The 17479-nt window shown below is 45.8% G+C and overlaps 1 protein-coding gene across 3 annotated transcripts in view; it reads right to left on the bottom strand.

Annotated features, from left to right (window-relative positions):
* Nucleotides 1–5708, bottom strand: part of SRGAP1 (SLIT-ROBO Rho GTPase activating protein 1) — a 149941-nt gene extending 144233 nt beyond the window's left edge. Inside the window, exon 1 of one of the 3 annotated variants that reach the window (XM_068934452.1) lies at nt 5295–5708. In XM_068934452.1, the coding sequence (XP_068790553.1) occupies nt 5295–5361 (67 nt within the window). In that variant the 5' untranslated portion in view covers nt 5362–5708. The remainder of the gene's footprint in view (nt 1–5294) is intronic. The other 2 variants (XM_068934443.1, XM_068934463.1) reach the window with 2 other exon arrangements.
* Nucleotides 5709–17479: the final 11771 nt, after the last annotated feature.

Raw genomic sequence — 17479 nt, 5'->3', positions numbered from 1 at the left:
CCTCCCCCCAATAATTTGGCGTGCAGTATTCAGCGAAAACCAGTTCTTTAGATTTCTTTCCAAAACAGCTATGAGAAGTGTAAAGGTACTGAATATATAGGTAAAAAGTTAAAGAAAGATTGTTCAGTTTCTGACTGAACTATCTAAATTTGCAGATACCCCTTGCAAATCATTAATATTTAGAAATTACAATTTCTAGAAAATTGAAGATTTGTACTTTGAAGGGAAGTATCAGAGAGCAGAAAGGAAGTAGTAGAAAAAGATAAGGAACTATTCTTCATTAGCTGTTTCTTGAACATTTAACTCCATTCCAACTTGAACAATTAACTCCAATTGAACACTTAACTCCAATAATTCTCCAGTTGAAAAATGACATGGAGAACAATATTCTCTTTGTATAAGACAACAGTGACTATAATCATGTTCTTTGATCAGAAAAATATCCACTGAACTGTGACAAATTTGAAACACTGGAAATCAGCATTCCTTCAATAGAAATTTTTGAAATGAAACTTTAGATTTCTGACAGCATCCAAGGCATTATTAGCACCTAATTTTCCATTAGGAAGTTTTTTCAAAATATTTATTAGATAACGTAATTACAGAGTCAATACGATTTTTATTTTATACCTCAGCTTCCCCTCAGAGTGCTTTCAGTTGTTGGTTTAATTCTAGGTTGTTTTAATCTGGAATAAGCTGAAATTCAGTTTCACAAAACAGAATTTTCATTTTTCCACAAAAAGTAATTAGTTCATACAATACAGAGTTCTAACAAATTGTTTCTGGTGGAAAATAGGAGTATTTTGTTCTGAAGAAGCCCACACAAATATTGATCTTTGGGAAGCATTTCCCTTCACACAGTTGCTATTGGACCTAAATTTTTAAAGCAACATATTTCTACTCAGTCTGTCATTTCCAATCAAAAAATGAAGGTGGAAGACATAAGCATGTAAGTGGCTCTTCTCCTAGTCCTATTTGGTTAAAGACGCAGTTGTGTGACTGTGCGCGGTTGAAAACCAAGAGAATGTTTAACTCCAAAGATCCTCAACAGTTCAAACAATACAGACGATCTCACTGAATAGACAGACCCAGATAATCACACTTCTTACTCATTTAAAGCATATTTCTCCTGTGCTCAGAAGGCCAGTTACAAGTCTTAAGAAGGTAGACATGTCAGTTTAACAGATGAATCATATGAAAGCTATTGAGAGTCTCTGCTACTGCTACACGTTTGTTCTCCAAAGAGATACATTTCTGAAGTGAGTCAGATATCCAAGATCTCACTAACTCACCATTCACCATAGCTGAGATATCCATGCAGACCTCACAGGACACTAGTATTTCTTCATTGCTACGGGTAGCTCAGTAATAACAGGCACTATTTTACATTAATATCAATACCGAAAACCAGTTGGTCTTTGGGAAAAAGGACCTATGTTAATAAAAGTTATAATAGCCAACTGAGGGATCAAATAGCTTTGAGTTGAGGAATGCTATGTATAAATTTAAATAAGACTAAGTATCAGAAAGGTTATACTGCTGGGCTTCAAATTATATGACAAGTCTACTGCTCATTTAAATGGGATTCTCTCCACTCTCTAGCTCCAGTGGCACCAACCTGTCGCACCTCCAACCAACTGCAAAGTTAGCAGGACCCCCATCCGCATAGAAAAAGAAAGAACAGCTTCTAATGACTTCAAACACCCTATACAATTATCACAATCCTCTAAAAAAATGCATGCAATGTATAGTCCAGATGATCAGGGACAGTATAAGAAGCTATTTTACTCAGTCATCCAATACCTTCTGAATAAAAAGTCTACAAGGCACATTGCCCAAGCCATCTTACCAAAAACGTAAATTGTTCCTCAGAACTGTCAAAATGTTCTGGAATAAAAAAGATCTTGATGCTCTTCCTAAGGCTTTTGAATTAGAAAGTGAAACGTTGCTGAGAAGTAGGTGTTTGTATAAAATTATGAAGTAACGAGGTCATAGTGGAACAGAAGCGTACCAGTATAGTTCATTTCCGACTACTAAGAGTTACAGAACCAAGCAATACTTCTCACCCACTGTTAGGTCTTTACAAATTAAGGCCCCGTGTTGTCATAATAGCCTTGAATCCCCCAAAGCAATGGGTATAGGTATCCATCTACACAAATCGAACTTCTGTAACATGACTTGGACGCGATCCTGCGCGACATGGTCTAGGTGACCTTGCATGAGCAGAGGGGTTGGAATAAATGATCTCCAGAGATCCCTTCCTACCTCAACTGTTCTGTGATTCTGTGACCTAAGATGCCATATCTTTCTGCTTTCTAAAGGATGTGCAAGAAAGAAAATGAGCACAAGTCTTTTATTTCCACAATCATGGTAGTTCTACTCTTGCTGATAGAAGTTAGCCTCAAGAACAAGAGCGATATGAGACCATCAAAAAAAAAAAAGTGTGGTAAGGTGTTCTGCCCCTAAGTCAGAAGTACCTTGCCCACTTCAACTTGACAAGCAAGTGACTTTTGCAGGCTTTCTATTGCTCCTATATGATCTCTGCTAAGGCAACAGCCACTCTACTGATATTACTAAAAGTCCCCAGGAGTAGCTGTCAGTTTACACCATCCAGGACCTAGGCAGAACAATTAGCATCTGTTACTGCTTCTTATTTGAGGAGTTAACAGCAGAGCAGCTATGTGAAGAATGACACCGTTAAATCCTCATTTCCAAATATGGCACCATATACATACTCTCCTAGCCATGTACCTTAGAGGCCCCTTTTTATTCAGTATCAATATTCAGATATATTTCACACTGCGTTTACAAACACACATATCAATGGCATGGTTTTTGAATCGCCAACACTGGTGTTTGGCATGCAAGGCTAAGTGCAGTCTCATAATAAGGCAAGGGACATATGTGATCCTACGCTACTTTGCATGCACTTGTCCGAAGGACCCCAAATGACCAGTCTGCTGTCAAATCACTCACATTCTTCAGGCAACTACATACATCAGCAATAGGAAATCAGCTAGCCATTGCAAACACCAGAAATCATGAGCAGCAAAGGTGTTTTGGCCACACCCTTTCTACCCTAATGCATGAAATCGGAGGGAGTTGGGAGGGACCTGGGCCTCCTGCCTTTACATTACCTTAAAGTTACCTTGCTGGCTAATTAGCCAGCAGACCTCTCCAATATCCAAAAGATTTTCAAGGTATCATACAATGGTATCACTACTTTGTTATCATGCAAGCTAGCATTGAGAAGAATTATGTCTGGGTACAAAGAGTTCTTATCATCTGAAATAAAAATGTAGCGATAGCGGTTAAAGAAAGAGAAGCTCTGGCCCAGCATAGCTTTTCAAACAGCTGTTAATCTACAAGTTTAAGCAAGACAGTCAGGACCAGGGACTATTCACATCACAGAACACCACAAAGGAGCAATGCAAGTCAAAATTCCCAGTAAATCACATTTACAAATGCCGCTTCCCTCTTGAAGTGGGATCATGACACCAAAGGAGAGACAGGTTATCAGAGATGTTTGCCAGCTTAGTCTTTGCTGTTTATGAAATGAGGTAATACATGTAGATGCAGGACACAATCTTTTTTTCTTCCCAAATTCTTTATTCATGAGAAAATAACAGCTTATATAGCAACTACCTTTAGTTAATGAACGCCAAGCTTGTGACGGTTGTATTAGAAGTAGACAGAGAATAGTCTGCACACCTGGCAAAGGGATTAAGACTTTGAACATTTTTTTCTGCTCAGTGATCAAGAGCAATCTGAATCATCTCCCCAGAGAGGTAGGAGCACCAACATTTCAGGCTGAATGGCACTGAATTTATAAGCTACATGAAGTCTATCTCAGCTGTGCCCATTTCCAACAGACAGTTGGCTTGCCAGCTTAGAGAAGAGCCCTCACTGCTCACTGTCCACCTATCCAGTGGGTCTCCTATTATAAGCGTAAATCCTTTCCCGGACCCTAAAAGGCTTTCATTGGTGAAACAGGCAATTTTGACAAAAAGTTAAGCTTAGGAAGAAGGCAGGAAACTGAAAAACTGCCTCTTTCCTTTTAAGAAAAAAAGCTAAAGAAAACCCAAGAATTGTCTTGGAAATTTGATCTCACAGCATCATCATCAAGTGGTAGCAAAAAATACTGCGAAACTATAGAAAGTCTTTGATCAGATCTTGGAACAGCTGAGGTCTCGTTCCTCCCACCGCCTTCCAGACCCCTTGGCCCGGTGGCCTGCAGCCCCTGCGTGCCAGGCGGGAGGGCTGCCAAAGCCCGACAGGCTCCGTGCGGGGACACCCGCCGTCTCTGTGCAGCACAGACCATGGGCAGCGACACGGAGGGCCCTTGCGAGGTACAAAAAGAGCACACCCACGTCATTGTAATACGCAGAGTCCAAGCGCTACAGAGCTTTTAAATGCTGCATTTCAGGTCCACATCCATCCCTGAAGTATAAATCCAGTGTAATTTGTGTATTATGCAATATATTCACCGAGAGCATCAGGAAGAACAGGGCGCGTACCCAGATGCACACGCCCCACCGCCCGCAGCGTTACTTTCTCATCCTCTCTGCCACCCAAGGCCGTTCGCACCGGAGGAAAGGATAAGCGAGGAAACCCAACGGTTTGGGAAGTGTTAGTGGCTAAAGCGGGGCTCTGCCAGCACTGCCCTCAGCACAATAGTTGGATGCAATACAGCCAGGCGATGGGAGGCTGAAATACTTCCTGGGCTTGCTGAAAAGGCTCATTCAGCAGGCAGCGATATTTCTTTATTAGCCAACATCTACAGCCCAACATAGAAAGTATAATCCGAAGGGAAGGATGGGGGGGAAACAGCCATGTGCCTTCAGAAAGGAGCATGGCTTACTATTGTCTCTCGCTTCAGCTTCACTGCCAAGCCTTTTTCTTCCCTTTTCTTTCTTTTTCCCCCTCCCTTCCTTTTTTCTTTTCTAGCGTTACTGATCTCCATCGACGGAGGCAAGGTGCTCCGGCTGGCCCGGGCAGCCGTTAACCGCCGCCGGCCCCCGCCCCGCTCCCTCACAGGAACCGCCGCCGCGCGGGGAGCGGGGTAACGGCCGCCGCCTCGAGCCCCGCCGCCGCCGCCGCCGCCGCCGCCGCCGCCCCCGCTGCCACCGCCGAAGTTGAAAGGCAGCACGGAGCGGCCGCCCGGACGGCCGCGGCGCCGGCCTCGGCCCGCAGCCCCCGGGAAGGGGCCGCCGCCGCCGCCGCCCCTCGGCGCCGAGCCCCCTGGGGAAGGGGAGACGCCCCCCCCCCCCCCCCCCCCGCGCACACACGCTTACCTTTCACTTGACTTTCATACTCCGCTATAATCTCTTTGTCCTTCTTGAATCTGCTCGGGGTTGACATTATCCACTTGCTTCTCCCGCTTCTCCCCTTCTTCTCTTTATTATTATTATTATTATTATTATTTTTCTCCTTTTTGCCTGGAAAGGCTCTCAAGTTGTATCAGGTCGCCACGAGCCGGAGCGAGCGAGGGAGGGGAGGGAGGTGGCGGCGGTAGCGCGGCTGGCCCCGGCGGGAGGCGGCGATCAGGCTAACCCCGGCGCGGGCACCATCGCCTCCCGGCACCGCCGCCGGCAGCAGCAGCAGCAGCAGCAGCAGCAGCAGCAGCAGCAGCAGCAACGCGGTCCGCGGCGCGGGGCCGCCGCAGGGCGGGGCGGGGCGGCGGGGGAGCTGCCGGCGGCCGCGGGGCGCCCGCCGCCGCTAGAGGAGGGCGGGGGCGCGGCAGCTGCGCCCCACCATTGTTCGCGCTCCCTCGCGAAGAGGTGACGGGAGGAGAGGGGAGAGCGGGCGCGGCCCGTGCGCCAGAGGCACGAGTTAACCGCGGCTCGCCGCCCTCCGCGGGGTGGGGACTCGGGGCGGGCGCGTCCCCCCCCCCCTCCCTCAGCCCCCCGCCGTGACTAACGCCAGGCAGCGCCGCGGCGGCGCATGTCCCGACGCCGCAGCCCCAGCAGCGGCCGGCGCGGAGCTGCACCCCCGCCGCGCCCCGGAGAGGTGTCTCCGGGAATAAACTTCTCCCCGCCCTCCGCGACCGCTCTCTCCTCCCTCTCTCCCTTCCTGCCCGCCCGCCTCCGCGACGCGCTCGCCTCGTCCCCGCCGGCGCCCGCTCCGCCTTCCCTCCCCGGCCGGCGGCCGCGGCGGGAGGCCCCGCCGGCTCGGCCGCCCCGCGGCGGGCAGCGGGGAGGGACCGGGCCGCCGCCGCCCCGCTGCCGGCGTGTGGTGCCGGCTGCCCGCTGGGGAGGGGGCGTGAGGCGGACAGAAAGCCCTTAATGCCGGCGCGGGAAGTTAAACCCACATGGTGCCCCCGCCAGAGAGGCCTGTGGGGAGGGGAGAGGGCGAGGGGCAGGCCGGAGGAAAGAGGCTTCCGTGGGGGTCGCGTCTCCCTTCCCCGTCTCCGCGAGGGCAGGCCGCGGCTTCGCGTTGCTCCTCGGCGAGGGCAGGCCGCGGCTTCGCGTTGCTCCCCCTGCGCGGGGCCGGGGCCACCCGAGTGCCCCAGGCCCGAGAGGGGCCGGTGGCGTGGCAGCACCGAGGCACCGCTGTGGCCAGCGCTTGTCCCTAAGCGCAGCGCGTTCCTTTGTCCTGGCCTGTTTTTTTCCCCTCTGTGTTGGTTTTGAGTCGGGGCTCCCCTTCTGATGAAGCTGATTCGGCAGTGGGACCGTCACCGCCCCTCGTGCGGGGCACTCCGCACAATTTGTGTGGAGGGAATAAACAAAATGGGGTGGGAGGACGTGCAAAATCCTGCTCCCGTGACGTGCTGTGTGTGGCGCACACGGGGCGGGGGGTCACCCGGCAGGACGCTAGCGCTATAACAATATGCTTCAGACAGGTGCGGCAGTGCTGCGCAGCCCACCCTACAAGGCCAGCGCTGGTGCGAAACGCACGGTTGTGAGCAGGCGACGGTCTGCAAGGGCAGGAAGAGCCCGGCGCGGAGGAGCTCCAGGTCGGAGCGTGGGGCAGGTCAGCAGGGAGGAGAGGTGGCGCAGGTGTGCCCGTGTTGTCAGGGTCTCCAGCGTGGGGGCAGCCTTGGCGCCTGGCTCAGCCCCTGTGGGGTGGCGAGGTGCGAGGCAGCTGCCAGCTGGGCCAACAAGACCGCGGCTGCTCTGCCAGGAGCTGAGCCGTGCCGTAGCACAGTGCTTATGGGTCGCCGGCGCTCAGCCTGGACCCATCTGCAAGAGGAGTCAGACGTGACTCAGGTCAGACGACCCCTTTCCCTTCTCCTCCCTGTCCTGAAACTCAGCTTTACCCAAGAAAAGCCCGCTAAAAAAAGTGAGCAGAAAGCATAAGGGTGAGGGAGGCTGGTACCCTATGATGAGTGAAGAGCCTGGCTGCCATTCTTGGAGTCAAAGCCAAAAGCCAAGGCCGTGGATGCAGACTTTGAGCTGCAGGAAGGTCAGCTCTGAGGAGTACAGTCAGTCAGTTCTGGAGGCAAATCAGGCTCTGCTGTCTTCAGGTATGTCCAGGAGTGATTAGGCAAAGTTGCAAACCATTCACAAGGAGTTTCAGAAGACAGCCCAGGGGGTTACTATGTAATTAGCATGGTGTAAGTGCCCAAAGAAATAAAATGCAAGAGCTCCTGTCCTGGACAGCTAGTCCTGACAGAGGCAGGCCCTGGCCCTTCAGGTCAGAAAGAAGGGAATAATGGGATCATCTGCTGCTGGGAAAGTTTAAACCAGCTCCCCAGTAATTTGACTGCACTTGAGTTTTACTGCTCTAGGGATCTGGCCCTTGGAGGTAAATGCCAGTTACTATACTAATGCTGAGAGTCTTACCCAGGTTTACATTTAATTCTGATATACCCGTTGCTTTAACATTGCAGTCACTTCCACGCCTCTGCACTTTAGTAGTCGGTGTACATCTATCCTTTGCGGTTTGTCTTTCAGTTTCAATAGGTATTATGCTCTCTTCAGCTACAGGATCAGGTGTAACAGGATTCCTGTTCTCCTTTCTCCCTTCTGGGTTCTCTATAATTTTACTTTGTCTCCTCCTCTTGCCCTCCCAGCACAATCTTTTTCCAGTTCTGATCCCAGTTCAGATCACCTAAAGCGATCTTAGTGCAGGGGGCTATTGTCTCAAGCCGGTTTAGCCTTGAGCTGGATGGTCAAATTACATCCCTTGAATAAGAAGCCCTGCCTCAAAAGAGCAGTCATCTCCATAATCCCACCTAACTGATTTTCAGCTCAGCCTTTGACACTCACATCTTGCCTCCTGGCTGCTGCAGTCCATCTGTTAGGTTGGGGACATGCTGATTTACATGGCGGTAGGGTCCCAGGGTGCTAACGGGAGATTAGCCGTGAGTCTCACCTAGTCCTACCAGGCACGGCATTTTCATGATCATGAGGGACAGGGGACGGAGAGCAGCCTTCGAATTCCCTCCTGCCTTGGGTGAGGCTGGGCAGAGTGGCAGCTCCAGTCAGACCAGGCCCTGCCTCCCCTGTATGGGAGCTGGACATGCAAACTGTGCCTGAGATGTGGCTGGAGTGTAGACATGAAGTTACCTGCTTCCTCCTGTCCTGGGGGCTCAAGGAAACAGACACTGAGCCTATGCTGGGATGTACTGTCCAGATCCTTCTCCCCAGGAGAAGAGTGCACAGAGGGGGCTGGAAGCCCACGTCTGCATCACTCCTTCCCTCCATGCTAGCCACCGCTGCTGGAAGACGCACCTGGCTGTGTGGAGTCAGGCAAGCCCTGGGCTGCGGATGGAGCATTTCCGTGTCTCTGCGAAGGCAATTGCCTATGAAGATAGAGAAACAGTTTCCCACCCCTGGACATGCTCTCCCTGTGTGTCAATGCCCTCTAGCACGGTCAACCTGCTTGGCTCAGGGCTGCGGGTCCGTGGCAGGCTTACTGACTAAGGACTGACCCACAGCAGGGCCAAGCATGCTGGGCTTGGAGCTGCCTGCATCCTGGATCCCTGAGTTAGGGATGGTCTTCAGGACAGTCAGGATTGAGCTGGCTGAGAAATCTGATTCCCCCCCTCCCCCCCGCCCCTTCTTTAGGGATTGCTAAGGGATTGAGCATTATTACATGGGTGTAATCTTCTTTTAAGATGTTTGTGGCAGCTCAAGTCTCTGGACTCAATTCCACACTGATTTACACAGCCTGCAATCTCACTACAAGGACAGTGATTGCAGAGGGACAGACCCTGCCCAGGCTTTGCAATGCCAAGTTTGAGGCTACTTACAGAAGGTTATTACAGAAATTCCTGGTTTTGGAGTGCTCTTCCCAGAAAGGTCCCCACAGACTTCCCATCAATTTCAAGAACAGCAAGTGCTACAGCTGAGGAACAGTCCTGTTACAAGAACCCTTGGCACATCCATGGACGATGTTTGAAAATGCTTATCCACAATGTTGCTCTGTGGACCCTAAAAATTTATGCATGTACAGCATATTCAGGTCTTGGGAAGGAGGATGCTATAGACATTTAAAAAGTATTAGGATATTAGGATAAAGCTGACTGAGAGCACGTATGTTGTTGCAAGAGACAGAGTAGTATCAATAATGCTGCGCAGTAGGGTACTGCAGCAGTACAATACTGGTGCAGGGTTTATGTACTGCACCTCAGTGTACAGAGTTAGATAATCTACTCCATGAGGGAATTGGAAATCCTGAATTATGTATGATAAAACAGAGATGTGTTTATACAGAGAGCAGTTCCTGCAATACTTCATGCACATCAGTGCAAAAAGGGGAGAACACAGGCATGCTGGATTCTGCTTGCTTGAGAACTTCATTATTGCGTTTCATTTACACAGCCTGATGAGCTGTGCAGTAGTTGCTTTCTTGCGCTGCTAATAAAAATAGACCATCCAACTAACTGCTGGAATACCACCGAGCTATTCTCCATGTAGCATGGAATGAAATGCATCAAACCCTTTAAATGGCAAGACCCTGCACTAATTTTCTTTAGGCTGAAAAGGAGACAAAAATAATTCTTCACGCTTTATAATTACAGTCAATCAGTCATTTTACAGTTGGACATGAATGAATGTCTTTCTAAATGAAAGAGCAAGCTTTAATTGAAACAATGAAATATTTGATTGTTATTGAAAAACCAACAAGAGGCAGCATTGAAAGAGCTTGTTCAAATGTTTGTCACTGATAAGATGCACAGTTCTATGGAATCAAATCTATTTGCTTGGGAATGAGATTATTTTAGTAAACACAGTTGCTTATCTAAGATATAAAACCAGCGAGGCTTTTTTCTCCCTCCCAAGCAGCGCAGCACTTAGTGCTGCTCCATGCTCATAAACTCTTGAGACACGGAGATGAAACCTGGGCTTATGGGGTTTGTCACTGGCTATAGGAGAGCCGGGACTTCACCTTGGCTGACCGGAAAGTGAGTGGCTCTGAAGCATTCAGCTGGTCCTTCGCAGCAGTGATCCAAGCCGCAAAATGAGAATTGCAAGCTGCCCAAACTTCCAGTGCTTCAGGGAAGATTTGTTTCCCTCTCCTGAGCAGCTTTGTGAGCCTAAGCTGCCACTAATCTTTCATTTCCAGGGACAGTACTGTACCTCTGAACATTGGCATAGGTATCTTGAGTGTGAGGGCCTGTATACACATGAGGTTATTCCAGAAGACCTATTCAGGAATGAAAATTAGCTTAATCTCTTCTGGAAGAAGATTAAAGGAGTAAAAGGCATTGTTATTTCACAATAGGAGTGTCTACAGATGGAGTATGTAGAATTGGTAATGTGCTTTGAATTCATGCTATACCTGGATCCATAATCATCATCATGTGTAGACAAGCCCTAAGGGCTGATTGTCTACTTTTTGGGATTACCAGTTTTGTCTGTTGAGCAATTGCTGCATTTCTTTTGAACATAATGATCTGAGTGTCCATTTTGTGAGCTTCACACACCTAAATTTACGCAACTAAAGTTATATGTCTAATTTAAACAAGTCATTTATCCTCTTTCAAAAGTCAATTAAGAGAGGTGGGCATGTCCGTGGCAGTGATCAGTACATTCCACTTATTTTAGACACTTAGTCTAGGGTGAATTTTGTTCCATTTTCCCTTGTTACCATAACTAGCTTTGATACAAGAACAGAATTACATCCTTTTAGCAAAACCTGAAAGCAATAGTCTGAATGTTAAGTCTGTTACAAATATAATTACTACTTTAATACCTTGTTCCTGAATAAAATGTATAGATAAATGTTCTGCAGATTGTATTTGTTCATTTACTGTTTGTCATCATGCTGGGAAAGTAATCCTGCCAGCCTATTGTTCTGAAGGAGGATTCAGGAAAAACATCATTAGGTAACATGCTATATGTGTGTATGGGGCGGGGGGGAGTGTGTGTAAACCCAAAGTTGCCATGTTCAAATGCGTGCAATAGCCTTCTCTGGCTGAAATGCACAGGTCATCTGAATCTAGTGGAGAACTGTTCACATTATAGAAAATGTATCTTCCAGGTGAAGTCACTGACTTGAAATGAGAGATCCTTCTGTCTAAATTACGTAGAATTTCAGCCCTGGACTGATATAGACTGATATACACTGATACAGGCTGATATAGTACATCAGCAATCATTGTATCGCTTGGAAAGCAAAAAAAGAAAAAAAAAAGCCAAATCTCCTCACGTAAGGTTAGTTATTTTGTTTGAAGAAATTCATAATACTTAAAGCAGTAATTGGTACATCAATATTTAGTCTTTTGGCTTTACTATTGTGAACTGCAGTTTAATGATTGTTAGCTTGCTCATTTTGAGCAGTGCTAATAGGGCTAATGACATCACTAATATATGAAAAGTGAGGAGGTTACTTTATGCTTTATACTTTAACTGTTGTTAAAAATATTATCCTTTTTTATATGGTGTTGTTATTCTCTTCCCAATTAGTAATTACAAGGAGGAGTGAATTCCAGATAATAAATTTCTCACTTACTGAGAAGAGACTGGGGCAGTCTTGCCATTTTAAAAGAGAGGAAATAAACAAGTAATTGTATTCCCACTGCACATTTTGCATTCTCTATAGGGCTCCTTTTTGTCTCTTGGTAGCCTTTGGGACTCCAATATTCCAGTTCTTCTGAACATAATGATCTGAATGTCCAGTCTGTAAGCTTCACACACCTAAATTTAGGCAATTACATGTGCCTTCCGCCTGCCAGCTTACATGTGCCAGCATTATTTTGGATCTTTATCTTACTTACTTAAATAACACAGCTATATTGTGCAGAGAAGTACTAGTATCTTTTTTGGTTTAGCTTTTCATTCCAAGCCTAGTGGGGGAACATCAATGTGTTTGGGAGAGCTCTTCCAAGTGAGCCTAAGGGGCCGTGTTAGTGGTAATTCAAGTCTCTGATGAGCAGATAATTGCAACTCTGATCATTAGCCTTTGGTTTTACATTTGCTGTTTGCATTGTTTATGCTCGTTCCATCAGTTCTCAGCTAAAAATGAAATACTTCTGCTAATTCATACTCCCGACCTTCTGAGGCTAATGGTTTTCAGTGGAGAACATTAAAAGTTAGGTTAAGTTTAAAAGGAGAAGAGACTGTGCTTGAAGCCACATCAAAAAATTAAGAACATTATGTTTTTAAAAATCAGTCCTGTGTGCTTCCTCATGCTATTGCTATCTGGCTCTAACTAGAATGCTTATGTGAATAAGGCTACTGATTGTACCCTCAGAATTTAGATAGGGGAATCCAACTCCTAGCCTTGCTGTCCTTATATGGTCTCCATGGGTGATCCAGATTTTGCAGAATCTCAGCTTTCTGCTTTGTTTCAGCCTGTGCCAGTAGTTTAAAGGCTGCAAACTGACCTCACTTATCTCAAAAGGGCATTCATTTTGAAGCCCAGCAATGACGCTTCAAATGTCAGCCTTGTTTCATTTTAGCAGAAACATCTCGGTAGTGTGCTTATTCATTAGTGTGGGCTAGAAGGGTGGGAACAGCTGCAGCCCATCAGGCTAAAAAAGTGCATTGCTATTAATGGTCTACCCAGCACGCTACTCTTTTTCTGATTCAGCCCCTAGGCCTATCCTCTGGCTGAGCTCCTGCTCGAGAGCCAGGCGTATGTGGAGGGAAACAAGGGTGGAGAAAGAAAAGCCCTTTTTGTAAGTTTTTTTTCTCTTCTGATTATTACTGGCAGCAGCAAAATGCTATTTTCCTGAGTTCTTTTTTTTTCCTCAGCTACTTTTGCCTTTGCTATTGCAAAAGAACAACACAGAATCAGTGCGAGAGGAGTGTCGGATGGCTAAAGGTGGCGGTACCTGGCCACGTCGAGATGGGACCAGATACAGCCGTTCACTAGGTAGTGGGGAGAGCTAGTGTTTCTGCATTTTGCCTAATACCAGTTTAATGTCACTCAAAAGCATAGCTGCTAGCGTGGTCCGAGATTGCTCTAGTGTGAATTGGCTTGTGGCAGCTGGAATAGTTTCAGACTGAAGAAGGAATTGAATCCAGGCTTCCCACTTCTTGAGCTGCTGTTCCCTCCTTCTCCTGCCATGAGGCTTTAAAAGACAAGGGTAGCCCTAGCGCTGTCCTCCTACAGACCTGATGCTTGTGTGATCCTCTAAAGGGAACGTGGCCCTTGCTGGGCCCTTGCTGCAGTTGCCCTCTCAAAATGCCATGTTAAGCATGGAGCCCCGGGCAGGGGGGAGGCTTCAGACATCTCTCTGTGCTTGGCTTTTCTTATTGCCTGGCTTTAAGAGGCTCTTCATGTGGTGTGCAGGCTTTTTGGATGGATTTTGAGGCGCCTCTGTTTCATCAGGCGATGCCTAGGGAGCCCACGTGACAGTTGCAGAGGAGTGGCTGTCACAGGGGCCCGGGAGGCAGGAGGTGCCCTCCGTACCCACGTCCACTGCTGCGCCTAATTTGCTGTCCTATCCTTGGGCTGTAGCTGGCCCTCTCCTCACGCTACAGCCACTCATTCACATTAACAGATGTGCAGTAGCTCAAAGGTGAAATATAATGATCTTAGCCTCACAACTGGGGCTTAAAAGTAACATTTTTAAGCTTTTTGTTCCACTGTGCAAGAAGATGTATGCTCTACGTTAGAGAAAATCTGAAAGAAGTTTAAGATCTATTTTTTTCTTTCGTTTTTGCTGTTGTTTTGCACTTTTCTTAGTTGTGACATCGGGCTACTGAACACAAATAAGAGAAAATAAGCTACAATAACTGGATTTGCAAACGTTACAGATGCCTAATTCCAAGTAAATGATATCTTTATAAGGTCATCTCTCTGATGTGCACTCACATGGCTGATAGCCTTCTGTTAACACTAACTGCTTGAAAAAGTCATTTTTACCAAGTCTTAAGGTAACTGACAATAACAGTTTAACATAATCCATGGTTGCCGGAACTGTACAAGACAAAAGAAGTATAGAAATTATTTCCTATGGGCCCCCAGTGCAATTTTCAACTGAAGCTATTAATACATTTCAGGTGTCACAGCTCCCTCAAGTGGAAAGATAAGCGAAGTGGACTAATGCCACTAGGAGGTTTCTACAGGCATCACACTAAAAGCTTCCAAGCCCCGAAAAGAAAGTGTTTATAACGTACCTTTTTTTTTTTTTTTTTTTTTGTCTGAATACAGGGATACCATTCAGGGAGCTGATTCTCCTTTCTGTCCTCACAAAATGAGAGAGGCATGTGTAAAAGCTCAGCAAATTAAACTACATGGACCAGATTTTCATACAGATTCAAAGCAGATATTTACTGTTGGCTATAGTCTAAATATGCTTGTTCCTACTAAACAAGGCTATAAGGATTAAGTTTTCAAACCACAGTGTCTGAGATATGCTAGGACAAGGAAGGTCTGGTATGTTAACATCCTACCAGTATCATTCTTGAGGGTCTAACAACTGCAACAAATGCAACACAAAATACATGCCACTTGTGCAAGCCCATGTGAATTGGCCTGAGTTTGTTCTCATAATACGATTACCAGTATTCCGAACCTCTGGAAGAGCTGATGTCTCCTTTTGCGTGCATGCAAGTGTGACACTAGGTGAAGCCTTGTCCATCAGGATGAGTAACATACTCAGCATGGAAATGGATTCAGAAACTTTCCATGGAAAAATTATTTCAGGGGCTCACCAATATTTCTAATTCCCACTATAATTCCTCCTGTGACTTAGATATCTCAGAAATCTTTGTGGTTTTTGGAGAGGAGATACCTTGTAACACACACATTTTATAAATACTTTAAGCTAATTTCCCCAAATACAATAAAACAATAATTTACATTAATAATAATTAGATTAGTAATTTAATATTATTAGATTGATAATTTAACATTAAAAATGGAGTCATTACTGTTCCTTTCTAAGCAATTTTTGCTTACGTTACTGACTATATTAAGCAGTGATTCAAGCTGTAGATTTTTAAATGGGCTTGCAGCTGATGAATGGTGCTGGCAAAACAAGGAGAAGGCTCAGCGTGATGGTTATGGTTAGGTGGTGGCTCAGCCTATGAGAATTTGAATTAGATACAATGGTATCAGCATCTGGAGATGCGACAACAGCACCACATAAATCATGTGCGTTGTTATATGTTCTCAAGGTACATAAGATGTTGCCTGGCAACTGCATGTCTCCCAGCTCTGCAAAGCTCTGCAAAGTGTTTTTAACTATGTCTCTGGGATGCTGCATGACCACAAAATTAAGAACACTGAATGTGCCTGATCACTTTAAAAATGATATTTTTTAAAAAAAAGTATTTTCCCAATCATCAGTATGCCTTGTCTTAATCAAGCCTCCTGTCCTTCTGATGTTGTTCCTAAGCACATATTACAGTATTGCAGTTCAAGGATAATTATGTGGAAACAGTTTTGTTTGAATATTTCGGGAGTTATAGGATGTATAAAAACATCCTTCATGTAGTCACAGGATGCTGCTCCTTCTTTCTTTATCATTTTCTGCTTACATCTCTGTACTCTCAGAGATAAGGAATTGAGGCTATTTTGTTCTCCTTTGGCTTGGATGCCTGCGCTGTGTAAGGACGGCTAATAACTTGCAGACCTTCTTGTCTCTTATCAGTAATTTACAACACATTTCATTTGGATTTAGGCAGGCTAAATACATTTGAACAATTAGAAATTTATGCTATATTTCCAGGTTTCTGTGAACTGTAACTACTGTACTTTATCTCAAAAAGGCTCAGAACAGAATACATCAGTAAAATACATTTTACTAATCCCAGTTCTGTTGTCCAGTCTAAGCCGTAGTCTTCAGTGCACCAGTCTCTGTCAAGAATGTGCAGAAGAAATAGTAAATCTCATTAGTCTTTGCAGGCCCAGCTTCTGCAAGAAGCTTCTGCAGGGTCAACAGCTTCCTCCACCAAAATGCTGGGGACACTCCTACGGTCTGGGAGTCAGGCCTCTAGTCAAGCCTGCTTTGTTGGCAGGAATTAAAAGCAGCTCTCCTATTTTTGAGTGAATGCTCTAACTAGAGAGTGATAGAAAGGTTGCCATGATTTCACCACACCTTATTTTGTAGATTCATACCTGTCTGAGAGCCTTAAGAAAACTCTGAGACTGCCTCCTGGTTTGGACCATTTAAGGGATTTAGGAATTCCCTTGTCTCCTCTCTAGAGCTTGATCAGTTTTAGGCAAAAAGAGGTGCTGAGTTGCTCATATATGAGAAATCCCAGATACATGTGGACATGCAGTTACACCAGCCAGAGAACTTTCAGGTTGCACAGACAAGTTTCTAGGGAGTTAAGGTGCCTCTGGAGTTACTAGCCAGCTGGCACAGACTTCTTTGAACTGAAATCCTGGACACAGGTCATTCAATTCCACCTTATTTATTTATTTAATCAAAACCCTAGTCCTTTTTTTTTTTTTCTTTTGGGAGTGGATCTGAGTCCCTGTTGAGATTTTGCTCTTTTGGTGCCTTTACACCTACTTGACTATTACTTTACACCTACTTGACTATTAAGGAGTCTTCAAGAACTAATGGAGTGCTAGATCACTGCCTTCTAAGAGAACAGCCCTGGGACATGATCTAAGAGAGGACAGTATTAATAGAATTCCCTCATCTCACACTCAGCTCTGTACTGTGCCGCCTAAGAGACTATTCTACCCAATTTTTCACTATGTGATTACATGAGAATGAAGGCCACCTTTTTGAGGGGCCTATTGCTTCATACTCATGAATTTTGAACACAAATTTAATGTTTTTATTTTTTTCTACTACGTGGGTGGAGTCCTCATGTAATTTTATAAAATGTAAAAATGTGCTAAACTTGCCATGCATATGAACGTGTACATGCTTAAACATATAAGGAAGGGAATCTAATCAGAAGACTCAATGAATGTCTGTCTCTCTCCCTCCTGCCATTCTCCTAAACCTTTTCACCTGACTTGGAATTATCTACAGAGAAATAAAAAATCTCAAAACCCAAAACTATGTTAAGAGGACATGACTTAGAAGCTGGCAACTTTGGAGTACTGCCAGTTTGTAAATCTAGAGCCCTATGGGCAGTTCCCAAGCAGTTACAGTGAGATGGAGGCCTGGCAGCAG

This window comes from Struthio camelus, chromosome 1, assembly GCF_040807025.1.
Source record: "Struthio camelus isolate bStrCam1 chromosome 1, bStrCam1.hap1, whole genome shotgun sequence".
Taxonomy (NCBI): Eukaryota; Metazoa; Chordata; class Aves; order Struthioniformes; family Struthionidae; genus Struthio; species Struthio camelus.
The sequence above is the reverse complement of the archived record's forward strand: the minus strand, read 5'-3'. Positions and strand labels throughout refer to the sequence as shown.